The sequence below is a fragment of the Sarcophilus harrisii genome, chromosome 3 (genome assembly GCF_902635505.1).
Source record: "Sarcophilus harrisii chromosome 3, mSarHar1.11, whole genome shotgun sequence".
NCBI lineage: Eukaryota > Metazoa > Chordata > Mammalia > Dasyuromorphia > Dasyuridae > Sarcophilus > Sarcophilus harrisii.
The window spans coordinates 201,819,057-201,833,991 of NC_045428.1; the positions used below are offsets into that span (position 1 = coordinate 201,819,057).

The following is a 14,935-nucleotide window of genomic DNA, read 5'->3' on the forward strand; positions in this document are numbered from 1 at the left end:
TGTTGCTACTAGAGGAATGAGTTGGTAAAGTGTATCCAGTAGCTTCTCCAGCAGGTATATAGTCAGAAGAATAGGATCCAAGAAGAGAAGCAATAAGCCACCTAAATTTCCAGTAAAGTCAACACAAGGAATATAGTACTTTCAACAAGAATGGCACAAAAAAGCAGCAAGAAGTTATAAGACGATCCTCTTTAATATCACCCCCTCCCCTCAAGAAGCAAAACTGCAACAAAAGTCTTTTATTGGTCTGAAAACAAAGGCAATATTTTATTCAAGTAACTGAAAATGTTTTTCCAGAAATATAAACCAAAAGCTTTGATTTATGTGTTTTTCCATCCATTTGTTTTCCCTCTAAGAGCAATTATGAAATAAAATCCACAGGACATTCATTTTTCCTCATAAGAATAAACTTAGTTCCATGGCAAAAAATAAACCTCAACTTCACATTTTTTTTTTTTTTTTGCTGAATCAGATTAAATTATTTACATTTTCATGAAATGTTCTACAACTAATACAGCTGCTCTTATCCCATTTTAAAAGAGAAAATATGCAATTCTAAGCATTAGATGTTGCTGTAGTTCCTTAAGTCATCTAGAAGCGATATTTATAAGAAATATTTGAGAAATTCATGCTGCAGTAATTGGGCAACTCAGACAAAAAAAAGAGATCCATTTCTGCCAAAGAATCCAGCTGTCTCAGTCTCTTTTTGATCTATCTAAAAAGAAAAACCATGCTAGTTCCATTGATTTTTCATCTGTTATCAATATGGCAAAGTGACAGTATAAACATCTCTATAGAGAGAATGTTTTTCATATTCTCATCAAAAAATTTAACTTTCAGTAAATTGCCCGGGGATTCTTGGTGCTGTAGTAGGCCTCACATGCAGCTACATAAGCAGATTCAGGGAAGAAATCATCATGGTATTCAGCTAAAAATCTAAAATAAAAGAAAGGAAATTGTTAAGAAATTTTTAGTTTTTATATTTTTACTTCAACATCATAAATGATATTTTATATTCAATCTTAACATTATGTAATATAATACATAATTACATAATAGTGTTATACTATGCAAAATAATTATATATAAAATATGACATTATATAAACTAGTTCTATATCATATACATAATATCAGTCTTATAATTCCAATTTATATTCAATCTTACACAATTTAAGAACTTATAAGAAAAATAACCCAAAATTTTATCAACATATTAGAAATCAAATCTCCCCCTCCCCCAGGTTCCTTTAAAAAAAAAAAAAAAAAAAAAACCACCTATACCACATCACTCAACATAATGAAATATCATTGTAGTTGATAATAATCAACTACATTCCTAGAGGCTAAATAGGCTAAATATAGTTGAGCAAAACATTTAAGTTCTAATCTGTTCTATAATCTACTTTTTTGGTGTAAGGGGGTAATTTTGATTTCAATACTCTTATCCTAAAGGTCAGTAAGATGGCATAAAGCCTAGGATAATAGAATGGGAATCAGGCAGACATGAATTTGAAAATTACCTCAATCAATAATTCATCATGTGATCATGGGCAAATCACTTAAATCCTCTCAATCTTAATTTCCTTGTCTGTAAAGTAGTGATAACAAGAGTATCTATTTGGCCAGGTCATAGTGAAGATCAAGTGAGTTATCATTTGCAAAGTGTTTGCTGTTATTATTTCATTGTGAGAGCTGTCATGTGAATTTGTTATATTTAAACTTTTCTAAGATAGTCAAGCGTAAAAATAAAAATTCAGAACATAAACAATGTCAAAGTGCTTGGAAGTCCAGGGGGAGAGGGTTGAACCTCAGTTACTATTTCTTCATTCTCTTGGTTTGAACATGTTTGTGTTTTTTCAGGACCGGTCTTATGTGACACTCTTCTACACACAAATTTTCCCTAGGTGGCACAGGGAATAGAGTGCTGTCCCTGGACTCAGGAAGACATAAATGTCAATTTAGCTTTAGATGTTTTCTAGCCATATAACTTTGAGTGAGTCACTTAAGCTCTGCTTCAGTTTGCTCATCTGTAAAGTGGGAAAGAGTACCTATGTCCTAGGATTGAAGTGAAGATAAAATCAGATATCCAAAAAGCACTTTGTAATCTTCAAAGTGCTATATAAATCTTAGTTATTATTATATTATGATTACAACAAATTGAGGAACAAATTTCTAATCCTGGGAAGTCCTCCACAATCTTGTTCCAACCTACATTGCCAGCTATATTTCATATCACTCCATTTTCTTCCATTATTTTCTTCCATTATTTCTTCCATTAACAGAACCATTATCTGTTCCCCTTTTCTCATTCAACTCTTCATCTTCATGTCTTTGCTCGGGCTTTTCCCTATGCTTGCCTTCTTATCTACCTGTCAATTCCTTCAATCCCTCAAAATCCAGCTTAAGTACTACAGTCTCCTCTAACTCTCCCCACCCAAGATGAAAGTGATCCTTTTATCCTCTCAATTTTCTCATAGTGGTTGGCCTGGAATTTTTCTTTGCACATAAGTTTCATTTATACTTAATTCAACAAATATTAAGCCATTTTGTGGAGTAAACTAGATGAGGGGGAGGGAATAAAACAGACCCTGACTTGATGAAACTTATATTTACTAGGAATATACAACTTGCAAATACAAAGTATAAACAAAATAATACAAAATAATTTTAAGAGGGAGAATGTAGTAACAAGTGAGAAGGATCAGAAAAGACCTCTTAGGAAGTGGAACCTAAGGTATGTCTTGAAGGAAGCTAAAGGTCCCAAGAGGTGGAAGAAAGAAACTAGTGAGAGACCAGCTGAGCAAAAAGAAAATGTCAGGGGAGATAGGATGTCAAGTATAATCAACAAATAGCTTGCCAGGTTGACTCAAATGGAGAGTACATAAAAGTGAATAATATGAAATAAAATTGGACATGTAAATGAGAGTCAGATTGAAGGATCTATACACTAGAGCTTGAGTATTTTTTATTCTGTCACTGAAGCAAAAGTAGCAACTAAATATTATTGTTCAAGAAAATGACATGGTCATATTTGTGTTATTATATTAGTTTGTGTTATTGATATTAGTAATATCACTGTGACAGCAAGATGGAAGATACATTGAAAAGGGAGGAGAACTGAGACAAAAACAAATAAAAAACACAATTAGGAAAAAGTCCAAATGAAAAGGTCCTGAACTAGAGTAGGGAGTTATGTAAGTGTAGAGAAAGGAAGTGTAAAGAAAGAGAGATGTTGTGAAGAAAAAATAAAGATGTGATACCTAAATGGATTAAGGGAGAGGGAAAAATCAAGGATGATTCCAAGTTTTTGAACCTGGATTTCTTGAAGGATGACAAACATGAGAAATGTGAAGGACAATGAAGAGAAAAATAATTTTCATTTCAAAATTGAGATTATATTTCCAATTTTATATTTTCTTAGTTACTTATTTCAAATTACTGCACAGTATACCTAGGGTCTATTCCTATGCAAAAAGTAAAATTTATCCCTGAAATCCAAGTCTAAAAGCCATATAATGTTGACAAAGTCCTTTATTATAGAAGATTCTCCAAGTATACTAAATATACCATTAGAAATTGGATCAATTATGTAAAGAAACACAAGTCAACCACAAGATAACTAGTTACAATTAAAAGGCTAAGATGATTGTGTTGACTAAATATTTTACCTGAAAAGACGTATCAATCAATTAAAACATATTAAGTACTTACTATTAAACACCAGGCATAATAGTAATTGAGTACATAAATTTTTAAAAATGAGACACTTCTAATTCCCAATACATATTTGCTTTAAAAAATTATTAAAAGTAATATGTTCATGATATTCTAAAATGACAGCATACATTTTATACAAAAAGAGCAAGTTACCTCAGGAAAAGCTCAAAGTGCTTAACCAGAGCCTTAAGGTTCTTATCAGAAAAGCACATCTTCCCAAGGATCTCTGGAAGTTTTACTGTGAATTAAAAAAACAATCCACAATCAATAAACGAAGCCAAAGAAGTATGGTAAATACCTATCCTTACCCCACTTTTAATTTTCTCATTTTGAAGTTTGGTTTTCTTCTACTCCTATTTCTAATGAAACTGGCATTTTTTAAAAATGAAATCTTGGCTAGCAATAGTTTCTTTAAAAATGGTGTTAAATATTTAAAAAATCAGCTTTCACTAAAGATTTACATGATACCCAATAGAAATTTCAAAATAAATCTAAAACTCTAGCAAGAACTCCAAGCTGGGGCAAACTTTACAAGATAAAAAACAAGAACTTCTTACCAAACATTCGCAACAAATGCTGTGACCCATAAATATATGAGGGAGGAGGAGGCTGATCACTTTGGGGATAATTTTCTGGCATAAGTTTCCAAGAGAGCACCTGAAAGTAATAATTTAATAGTTTCATGGTTAGTTTATAAAAACTATTTCTGTCAGAGTGACATTTAGGTTTGTCCAACTAGCCTCTCATCTACTTTTATGTTTTTATTTCATATTACTCCCCTTAATTTACCCAATTAGCTAATCTGGTCTATTATTGTAAAACTGCCCACATTGACACATCTTCTGACTGTCCCTAATGTCTGGTGTCCCTGGTGTCTGGAATGTGTTCTTTTCTTACATCCACCCCTCTTGAAATCCTTAACATTTTTCAAGATAAAATTACTGAGTTTTACTTCCTACACTTGGTCTTTCTTGATCATTGTCCCTTCTTTAGTCATATATGTTCTTTTTTTCTTAAAATTGCCTAATACTTTGTGTATCCTTTATATTGCTTACTTGTAAATACAAAATATCCCTGTTCCCTAGTAGAATAGAAGCTGATATGTTCTATAATATACTTTTATCAACTTAGGAGAATCCTGAACTTGGGAGTCAAAACTCATATATTCAAGTTCTGATTTTTAAAATTACTAGTAATCTGACTTTCAGCAAGTCACTTAATCTTCTATTTCCCAATATGTATTTTACAGTATGTAAAAAAAGATATTACTATCAATACAAACCTTTAAAAATTAAGAAAATTAAATGATATAACATGTGAAACCATTTTTCAACTAAAGTACTATACTCACATGAAATATTACTTGTCCTAGTTTCATGCCCAATATTCCCCCCAAAAAAAACAAAACAAAAATCTTTCTTTTTAACATCAATATTCTCTCAACACATCTTTGAGAAATTAAAATTAGAAATGACTCAAGAACGATAGTGGAAAATTATAGGTCAAAGAAGACAGATTATAATATGCTGCCAAAGACAACTTGGACCTGGATATAAATATTTTGATTATCAAGAATGAAATTCAGGGGTAAAAGGGGGGGGAGGGGGCTGTAGGGTAATTCCAATAAGTAAAACATTTGAACAACTAACAAATACATAATGCTTTATGATTTGAAAAGCATTTTACAATATCTCATTTTATACTCCCAATAATATGGCAGATGGGTGTTATAATTATCTTTCTTTTACACATGAGGAAACTGAGAGAGCAGTTAGGGGATAGGTGAAAATAAATTTCACCTGTCTTAAGGGCAGATCTGCTCTCAAATTTTCCTGACCCTCCATCTAGTGCTCTATTCACTAAAGCACCAAACTATGTCAGAAGTCAGAAGAAACCGGATTCATTTTCATCTTTGTAGCCCCAGCACCTAGCATATTTGCTGGCCCAAAGGAAACATTTAATTAACTGACACAAAAGCAGGCAAGAGAGAATGAATACAAAAATATGGTGCTGTACAATAAAAATAGCGTCAGAGGTATTAAACCTTACAGTGATCTGGTAAGAAAAAGGGGATTTTGTTTGTTTTGATTTCCTGTTTAAGCTATGATTTTCTTAAGCTAAGAAGGGGATAAAAGAAGGAAGAGGATGGCATGGGGGAAAAAAAAAGTGAAAAGGACAATGAAAATGACAAAAGAAAGCAGACAAAGCTCTTCTATTTTATTTTGTTTCTGTTTTGTTTCTCTCTACAAAAGAAAGTGACCTTTGGATTGAAAAGACAAAACTAAAATAGCAAATTAGAAGTTAAAAGAAAAGATTAGTTAAGGAAGTTTGGGTTTTTTTGTTTTTTTAAAGGCCCCTACTTTTCCTTGAGAAAATTATGTCACATACTACAAATGAACTACACAGCCTCAATTACTTCAAAGAAGTGGTAAGTATGAACTAGTTGGAGGGAAGGGTTCTTTTTACCCTTTTCCTACATGGAGTCCCTACTTTCTGCTAAAATGAATTCCTGAACATAATTTAAAAACATTGTTTCTTTAAGTCAGTAAACAATTATCCCTTTTGCCACTAGATGGCAATCTCACATTGGCAAGGTGAAAAGCCCTGCGTTAACACAGCTGACCAGAACATTTTACTCCTTCAAGTGAGAAAAACAGATGAACTAATCATATAGAATTAAATATGGGTATTTTAGGCCCTTCAGATAAACTCTGTAGAAATTGTGGGTGTGAAAAAAATATATCTTTTTCCCTAATCAAATAATCTCTTTCCATATTTTTCAAACCATATTACAAAAACAGTTTAAATGAACTTTATATTATGTGTTTACAGACATTAAAATAATAATTTAAGAAGATTTTACTGGAAACATTTTTGCCAGTTTTTATTTAGTTTGAGGGGTCTACCACTATAGGAAAATTTGAGAACGACTTCAATTTTGTAAGCCAAATTATTCTATTTACTTTATCTGAATTTGTCTCCTTGCTAAAATTAATTTTTGATGTTGTTCCACCCCATAAGAAAGCCAATTTTTAGTTCTATTTTCATATATTCCAAAGTTCTATTCCAAACCCTCAGTGGCAAAGAAATTTACTTTAAATTATTCAAAGCTATCCTAACAAGGTACAAAATATGACAGGTGCTTCCAAGATGCAGAGATTCAAGTATGACATGGTAAGTCATCCCATTGTGGTTTAGTGAGTAGAACACTGGATTTGGAATTAGAAAACCTGGGATCAAATACCAGGTCTATTACCTATGTGAGCCTCTGTGGTTCTCAGTCCTTTGGTCTACAGACTGAGGAAGTTGGATTAATGCATGGAATCATTAATTTAGAGATTGAAGGAATCTTAGAGGTCATCTTAATGCAAACCCTCCTTTTACAGTTAAGGATACTCAAGCCTGGAGAAGTTAAGTGATTTGCTTAGTTACAAAGACAGGAAGGTCCTTTTTTAACAAGGTCACTCCCAGCTCTGAATCTATGAGAAGTTCATAAAGTTTCATCACCAGGGGACTAGCCACAATGCAATGAAGTTTTGGCCAAAGCAACTCATAAAATTGTCTCTAAAAGCAAAAGAACTGCGTTTGTGGTTGAAATTCTGACTCATCACAGTGCTTTATATATGTACCTCCACTAAATTTTTATTCTGCTGTATTATCATGGCAGGGAATGATCAAGGATTGTTATAAAAAGCTACACCAGCAGAGAATATCCTATAGAAAGCCCTTATCAAGCTCAAAAGGGTTATCTGAAGATAACCTTAACTATGCTCAAAAAGGCTCACCCCTAGAAAGTCAGCTCCTGGGCAAAATGTAGGAAAGAAAAAAGACAATTGTAAAAGGGAACATACTAAGACAAGAAGCAGTTGTAATCTTTCTCTGGGAAAGCATTCACATCAATAAATCAGGATTTCATAAAAAAACTGAAAAAAAAATTCACAAATATAGATCTTATCTACACCAATTAAATAAGCACAATGGCATTTCAGTTCTAGAACAGACTTCAGAAATTTGGTGCAGGGCACTCATTTTTGAAAGGAGGGAACCATAGCATTGAGATTAAATAACTTGATGAAGCTTAAACAACTAACTGTGGCAAAGGCAGAGCCTAGGGACCTCTGACCTTCAAGCCAGTACTTTTTATATTGAATTTTGTGGTTTCTCACATGGCTTTCTTTTTTTTTTTTTTTTTTTTTTTGTAGTATTCTTTCTCTTTGACTCCCAAACTTATTTTCCTTATTCTTTTTTTTCCCTACCAGTTTTTCTCATCTTATTACCTCAGCATGAAAGGCTTAAAAAGAAAGAAGAAAAATGGTGCTTTCTAAAGTCTGTAAGTGGGTAAAGGAGAATAACAAGGCATGAAAGATAAGTTGGAGCCAAGGGCTTTAAATGATAAACTGAGGAGTTTCTATTTGATCTTAAAGGCAAAAAGGAAGTGTTTGGAGTTAATTGAATAGCTTGGTAAGACTTGAACTTTAGGAAAATAATTTCAGCAGTCATGTGGGGAAAGGATTTGAAAGACTTAGAAAGCCACTGCAGTAAAGCAGGAGAGAAAGAAGTGAGGGCCTGAACTAAGATGATGGCAATGTAAATAGAGAATGGAAAATAATATTAACCTTACACTCCTTGATATTACTGAAGGCATAAGGAACTAGAAAAGGATGTGGCCAATTGCATATCAAAATGAAAAAGCACCCACGTTATATGAATATTATGGAATATTATTGTTCTGTAAGAAATGACCAACAGGATGATTTCAGAAAGGCCTGGAGAGACTTACACGAACTGATGCTGAGTGAAATGAGCAGAACCAGGAGATCATTATATACTTCAACAACAATACTATATGATGATCAGTTCCTGATGGACCTGCCATCCTCAGCACGAGATCAACCAAATCATTTCCAATGGAGCAGTAATGAACTGAACCAGCTATGCCCAGAAAAAGAACTCTGGGAGATGACTAAAAACCATTACATTGAATTCCCAATCCCTATATTTATGCCCACCTGCATTTTTGATTTCCTTCAAAAGCTAATTGTACAATAATATTTCAGAGTCTGATTCTTTTTGTACAGCAAAATAACGTTTTGGTCATGTATACTTATTGTGTATCTAATTTAAATTTTAATGTATTTAACATCTATTGGTCATCCTGCCATCTAGGGAGGGTGGGGGTAAGAGTGAAAAATTGGAACAAGAGGTTTGGCAATTGTTAATGCTGTAAAGTTACCCATGCATATAACCTGTAACTAAAAGGCTATTAAATAAAAATTTTAAAAAAGAAAAAAAAAAAAATTGAGGGAAAAAAAAAAGAAATTGGAAAAAAAAAAAAAAAAGAAAAAGCACCCACGTGCTATATATACCCTCTGAACCCAACATGCTGAGTCAGTCTTCCATGGAGGACTTATAAAAAGCAAAACAGCACAGAATAAAGAACAAAAAGGTGCCCTCGAAGCTAGAGCTCAAGATCTGCCTCAAATGCATGCTGGTTGTCTGAGCCAGAGTAAGTTAGTTAATCGCTCAATAACACAGACATCTGTTTTTATCTAAGACTAATGTTTTTATCCTTCAACTATTATTGATGATGAATTCTAAAACATTAGTTCTTTACCTCATTTAATTCATTATTTCTTCTACCTTCAAAGCCAGCAAACATTGCATTCCCTTCTTTGCTAGGAGTCAAAGTAATAGGTGAGGATGATCCACTATGTACTGGGGTTTCTTCCAAAAGATGGGAGGGAAAAAAAGATAAATTAACTCAGCTGCAAACTATACATTCTATTCAATTAAAAAGTATGCATTTTAAGTATTTCAATTATGTATCATGTAGTATCATGGCTAAATCTTCATAAACTAATAAAAACCGTAAGGAATAAATCTAAAATAGATAATTCAGTAATAGATAACACAATATATTATAATCACTTTGTAGGTTTTTTTTAGTCCATTTGTAATTTCCACCTCTATTGGGCTTCATCCTTTGATTCTCTCCATTCCTCTTCTCCATTTTTTTGATAGCAGTGTGTACTCTTCTAGATAGTGCTTGCTATTTTAAGCTTCTATGCCTAGAAACTCCAGATAAAAAGAACTGAATTTGGCTGAGGTGGAGTAAAAGGCTCAAGAATGCCTTTATTTAACTCTTATACAAAAATATTCATTTTCAATCTGTATATTTGCCTTAAATTCAGCATTAATACAAAAACAGTCACTGAATTCACAAATCTGAGGAAAAAGCAGAACTATACTGCAAAAATTAACATTTACAAAGAGTTTTAAACTTTTCAAAGCATTTTCCACATTTGCTCATCATAATAACCCAGTCCCCCATTTTACAAAGAGGGAAATAGAGGCTGAGACTTCTCCAGATCCCACAAATAGCAAGAGGGAAAAAGAGGTTGAGACTTCTCCAGATCACACAAATAGCAAGTGGCAGAAGTGGAACTTTAACTCAAGAATTCCATAAAACCAAGTCAATATTCTGCCTAAATTACTCAAGTGAAAAATGGTTTAATTTCATTTTTCTCTGTCATAATTTAGAATGGCTATGACTTATGAAATTAAATGCTCAATAGACCAGCTTTCTAACCCTAAAATGAAACCAACTTTAGGAGAAGGTAAATAATCCTTAAACTAAATCTTAAACTATTTTTATTTGTTGAAGTTTAAATCTAATGGAGTTTTAAAATATACATTTTGTAAAAGTAGAAGGGTCTCAACAAGAAGAGCTCATGTACTGGATTAACAAAAAGGAATAAAAAATACAAAATAAAAGATTTTAAGTGTTAAATTTTATGAAGAGAATAACTTAATAAAAAAGTTTTAACCTACTCTTTTCCAAATGCAGAAACAATTTTGGCATTGTGGCAGATGTGTCAAGATGCCTTCTCTTAGGCTGTGGAGAAGCACTGCTTTCAGACAGCCTGTCACAGCTGGATGTGTGACGTGTAGAACGCCTTAGAGATTGTAACATTTCTGGTTCCGCTTTTCTTCTTTTGGGTGTGGCAGGCTCTCCTGTAGCAGGCTGACTGTCTGTAGACTGAGGTGTTGGTGGATTTAACAAGGGTGGACTTGGTGACAGTTCCTCCTGATTCCTAAAGAATAAAAGTAAAATCCTTAACTACATTAGCCACCAATAATAATAACAAAGGATTTTTTGTAATGGGAATATTTATTCTTTTATATCATATGTTATGAGGAACATTGACACAAATGAAAATAATAAATGTTTTTTAGAATAGTTTAATTTGTTTTTCAGTTTTGTCCAATTCTGCGACCCCATTTGGAGTTTTCTTGGCAGATACAGAAGTAGTTTGCCATTTCTGTCACCAGCTCACTTCCCAGATAAGGAAACTGAGATAAGCAGGATTAAGTGACTTGCTCAGAGTCACACAGCTATTCAGTGTCTGAAGGTAGACTTGAAACTCATCAAGTTGAGTCTTCCTAACTCCAGGCCCTGTGCTCTAACCACTGTTCCACTTAGCTGCCTTTTTTACATTTAGCTAGTATTTTATAGTTACAAAACACATATCTTACATACCTTATTTCATTTGATCTTTGCAAAAAACCCATGAGATAGTCCAACGAGTATTATCTGTATTTTACAGGCAAGAAATCAGAAGTTACAGTAATGGAACACTACTGGAGGAATTAACTCCAAAAAGATCTCTCAATAATCTTTCCAAGTATCCTAAGAAATATATAATCTTTATATGATTTCCCTTATATGTATATGTGTATATGTATATATGTGTCAATTGATCAAAAAAATGTGCATTTCTTACATGCACACACTTTGCTTAACAAAGAGCAAATTGCTGAAAAAAATTTCAAGCAAAAATTAATTTACTAATTCCCAATACTCCTATTAGACAAAGCCTAGGATGGACAAAATTAATGAATTTTAGAATCACTTTCCTCTAAACTTTTAAGCATAAGAAGCTAAAAACAATGGACTGAGAATGCTCATTTTTTATGATTATTAAAAAAAAAAAAAATCAAATTAGATCCTTAGCTTAATTTTAGGTGGCCTATGGGATAAATACAGCATTGTTTGGTATAAGTTTCACCTACTTGAACACATAATAATTCTTTGGTAACAGTGCCCCAAGATGGAGATGAGCAATTTATGGTATATTAAAGTAGATACATGAGGTAATTCCTATTTCCATTACCAATACTGGACATTAAAGCAAAATAGTGAAATAGCCAACAAAAAATTTCACCAATCTCCAACTACTTTTATAGGTTTCTTTTATTCTTTCCTGACAGTCCCATCCTATTACACAATAATAGAGACAGATGCTATAAAGACTGTCCCTATTTTACAAAAAGAAACTGAGGTGGGCAGAAATTAAATAACTTTCCCGGGGTCACACAACCAGTAAGTGTCTGAGGCTGATTTTGAATTCAGGTCTTCCAAATTCCAGGTCCAAGATTCTATCTACTGAGAAATAAACAAACTGAGGCCCACAGAGATTAAATGAGTTGAACAAAATCACTCAGATTATAAGTAACTAAATCAGGATCTCTGATTATATTGAATCAAGAGGATAGGAAACAAGATAAGCTTCTAGAAGGCAAAGATTTTTTTTTTAATTTTTATTTATTTAAAGTCCCACCAGAGTGCATCCACACGTAACAGTTGCTTAAAAGATATCTGTTCAATTGAATTACATATCAGAAATCTCTAAAGGTTTCCAAGGTAGTGTGTTTACTAGGGGAAACTAAAAAATTGCCAGAGGAATGAAAGTGACGAACACAGCAAGTACATGGTTCTTTTTAGCACACCACTTTATAAAAAAACTATATTGTTTCAGGGAAGATTTAACCTAAATTCTCTAACTGAAAATCCACTGAAGTGATTTAGAAATATAAAAGAAGATTAATGATAATTAAGATTGCATGGCAAAATGTTCATCTTGACATCAGTCTAAAAGAATCACAACAGTGTCCAGAAAAGAGCAAATATACAAGTAGCAATTTTGCTGAAGAATAAATTTTTTGAGAAAATTATTTCAATTATTAGATTTCAATCATTTTGGGGGAAAAAAAAAAAACAAACTAATGTACATAACTTACCTATTTGTATTTGTTGCACTTTCCTTGATTGGAAGAAAAAATTTTGATGAAGTCACCTTTTTATATTGAGCTTGTTCATATGGATAAAGCAAAATCAATGGCAGAGTGAAATCAAAGGTTATCCTTAATCCATCAACCATTTCCTTACAAAGCTCAACACTGAGATGTTAAAAGAGAGAGAAATAGTTTAAATATACTTTGTAAAATAAAGGCTAAAGCTGACAGTTAAAAATTTCAAGTATATGAATAAATACCATACAAATGAAAACATGAAAATTAAGTTCTAAATTCTCTTATTTTTATGAAGCCACAAAAAGATCCTAAAATTTTAAAATAAAATATTTTAAATTTATTAGGCGCTAGTAAATTCTAAACAATGACAATTTTATCACCAGTCTTTAGATAGTCAACCAATTCAACAGAAGAATATAATCAATTAACTCTATTCCTTAAGGAATACGTGACTTCATACACATAGGCACTCATTAGACAACCCTTCTTAAACTCTAATTGATAGTCTACATGTGTTAGTGTGGCTAAAAGAATTCATCATCTAGTGGCCAATCTTCTACAGATGTAGATTGCCTTTCTGAATTTAATTATACTCAATCATTGGATCAGTCCTTTTCTGGGATGATATTCCAAGCCTTTCTAAATAAAAACTAATATTTATACAGAATTTTAAATTTGCAAAGTTATGTAACCTTTTCATCTTACTTGATTACATAACAACCCCATAAGGTAAGTACAAAGGATGTCATTATGCTCTTTTGACAAAAAGGTTAAAAAAGGCTAATGTACAATTTTTTTTTTGGGGGGGGGGGGGGGGGGTCGGGGCTATGATTTCATTAATGTAAGAAACTCTCTACCAATACAATAGTCATCATTTTACAACTTACATTCTCAGAGAGCCTGAGCCTCTGAAAGGTCTGGGTCATAGAGGCAAGTTTTCTAGATTGCAGCAGGAGACATAGAGCCACTCTTGATAGCTCAGGAGAACCTGCAGGGCTTTCACTCCTTATCATGGATTTATCTCAGAAACTCTATAAGCTACGTATTGTCAAACTAAAAAAGTTCTAAATCTTGTTTTTTGAAACAAGAGCGAAACAATTCAGTTAGGTGGAAAAATGGATAGGGCACTGGACCTGAAGTCAGGAAGGTAAAGGTTTGAGAGAGGAAATATGGATTCAGTCACTTATTAGCTGTATAACTCTAGTTAAGACACTTAACCTTTGTCTGCTTCATCATAATAGCAACTTATCTCTCAAGAGCGTTGTAAAGATAAAATGAAATTATATTTGTAAAGTATTCTACAAATCTAAAAGGCATTATATAAATGCTAAGATGATGTACAAATTTGGCAAATTTTTACATCAAATTTTTGGTAAGGAAAATACACATATTATATAATCCACAAAGTACCAAATGATAAATTATCATATTTAACACAATATACAGTAACCATCATAACTAAAACTGGCAATTAGTGTGCTGGATCCCCACATGGCTTAGAAGGATAATGGTTATTTTTGGCACCACTTTTGGAGTGGCAGTGGCTCTAATAGCGTGGCTAAAGAGTGATGGCTGCCCACTGAAGACAGCAATGCTACAGAATCATCAAAGAACTTCTATCCCTCTTATTGGTTTTCATATTTCTTCATCTGCAGTCACCTCAGGTTACTGAGGGCATATTCATTATAGTAATATGCTTTGCAGCAGAACCACAGAAACTATATTGAGGAACACTACGCTCCCCTACCCACCCCTTTTCTGTGGTACCTTCGTGGGTCAGCTGTAAATATGTATGTTTTTCATTCCTGACTTGGAAAAGGGTACTTCCAGCAGGTCCCTGGAGAATCAGATTCCATTTGACTTTGCTATTTTATATATGCTATCAGAAACTAATCCAAGGTTAATCTAACCTTTTAACACAGGGCAACAGTTTGTGGTTCAATTCACAAACTGCTTGAAATGGGGTTGAGATTCTACCCTTTATTTCTAATACATGGATTAACAATAAGGAACTTTGGTGAGACTGACAGAAACAGAATATGAACAAGAGACAGTCTCCGAGAAACTTAAGAGCTAGCTGGGCAGGCCGACATTAAAAGCAGCAGTGAAGCTCAAGTACCATT

At 33.0% G+C, this 14,935-nt stretch overlaps 1 protein-coding gene across 4 annotated transcripts in view; it reads right to left on the reverse strand.

The window, feature by feature from the left end:
- Nucleotides 1-288: 288 nt before the first annotated feature.
- MSL3 (MSL complex subunit 3) overlaps nucleotides 289-14,935 on the reverse strand; it is a 33,316-nt gene continuing 18,669 nt past the window's right edge. For all 4 annotated transcript variants that reach the window (XM_031959001.1, XM_031959002.1, XM_031959000.1 and 1 more), the window contains exons 8-13: nucleotides 12,801-12,959; nucleotides 10,551-10,813; nucleotides 9,334-9,443; nucleotides 4,277-4,376; nucleotides 3,873-3,957; nucleotides 289-936 (exon numbers count right to left, since the gene is read on the reverse strand). In XM_031959001.1, the coding sequence (XP_031814861.1) occupies nucleotides 837-936; nucleotides 3,873-3,957; nucleotides 4,277-4,376; nucleotides 9,334-9,443; nucleotides 10,551-10,813; nucleotides 12,801-12,959 (817 nt within the window). In that variant the 3' untranslated portion in view covers nucleotides 289-836. The remainder of the gene's footprint in view (nucleotides 937-3,872; nucleotides 3,958-4,276; nucleotides 4,377-9,333; nucleotides 9,444-10,550; nucleotides 10,814-12,800; nucleotides 12,960-14,935) is intronic.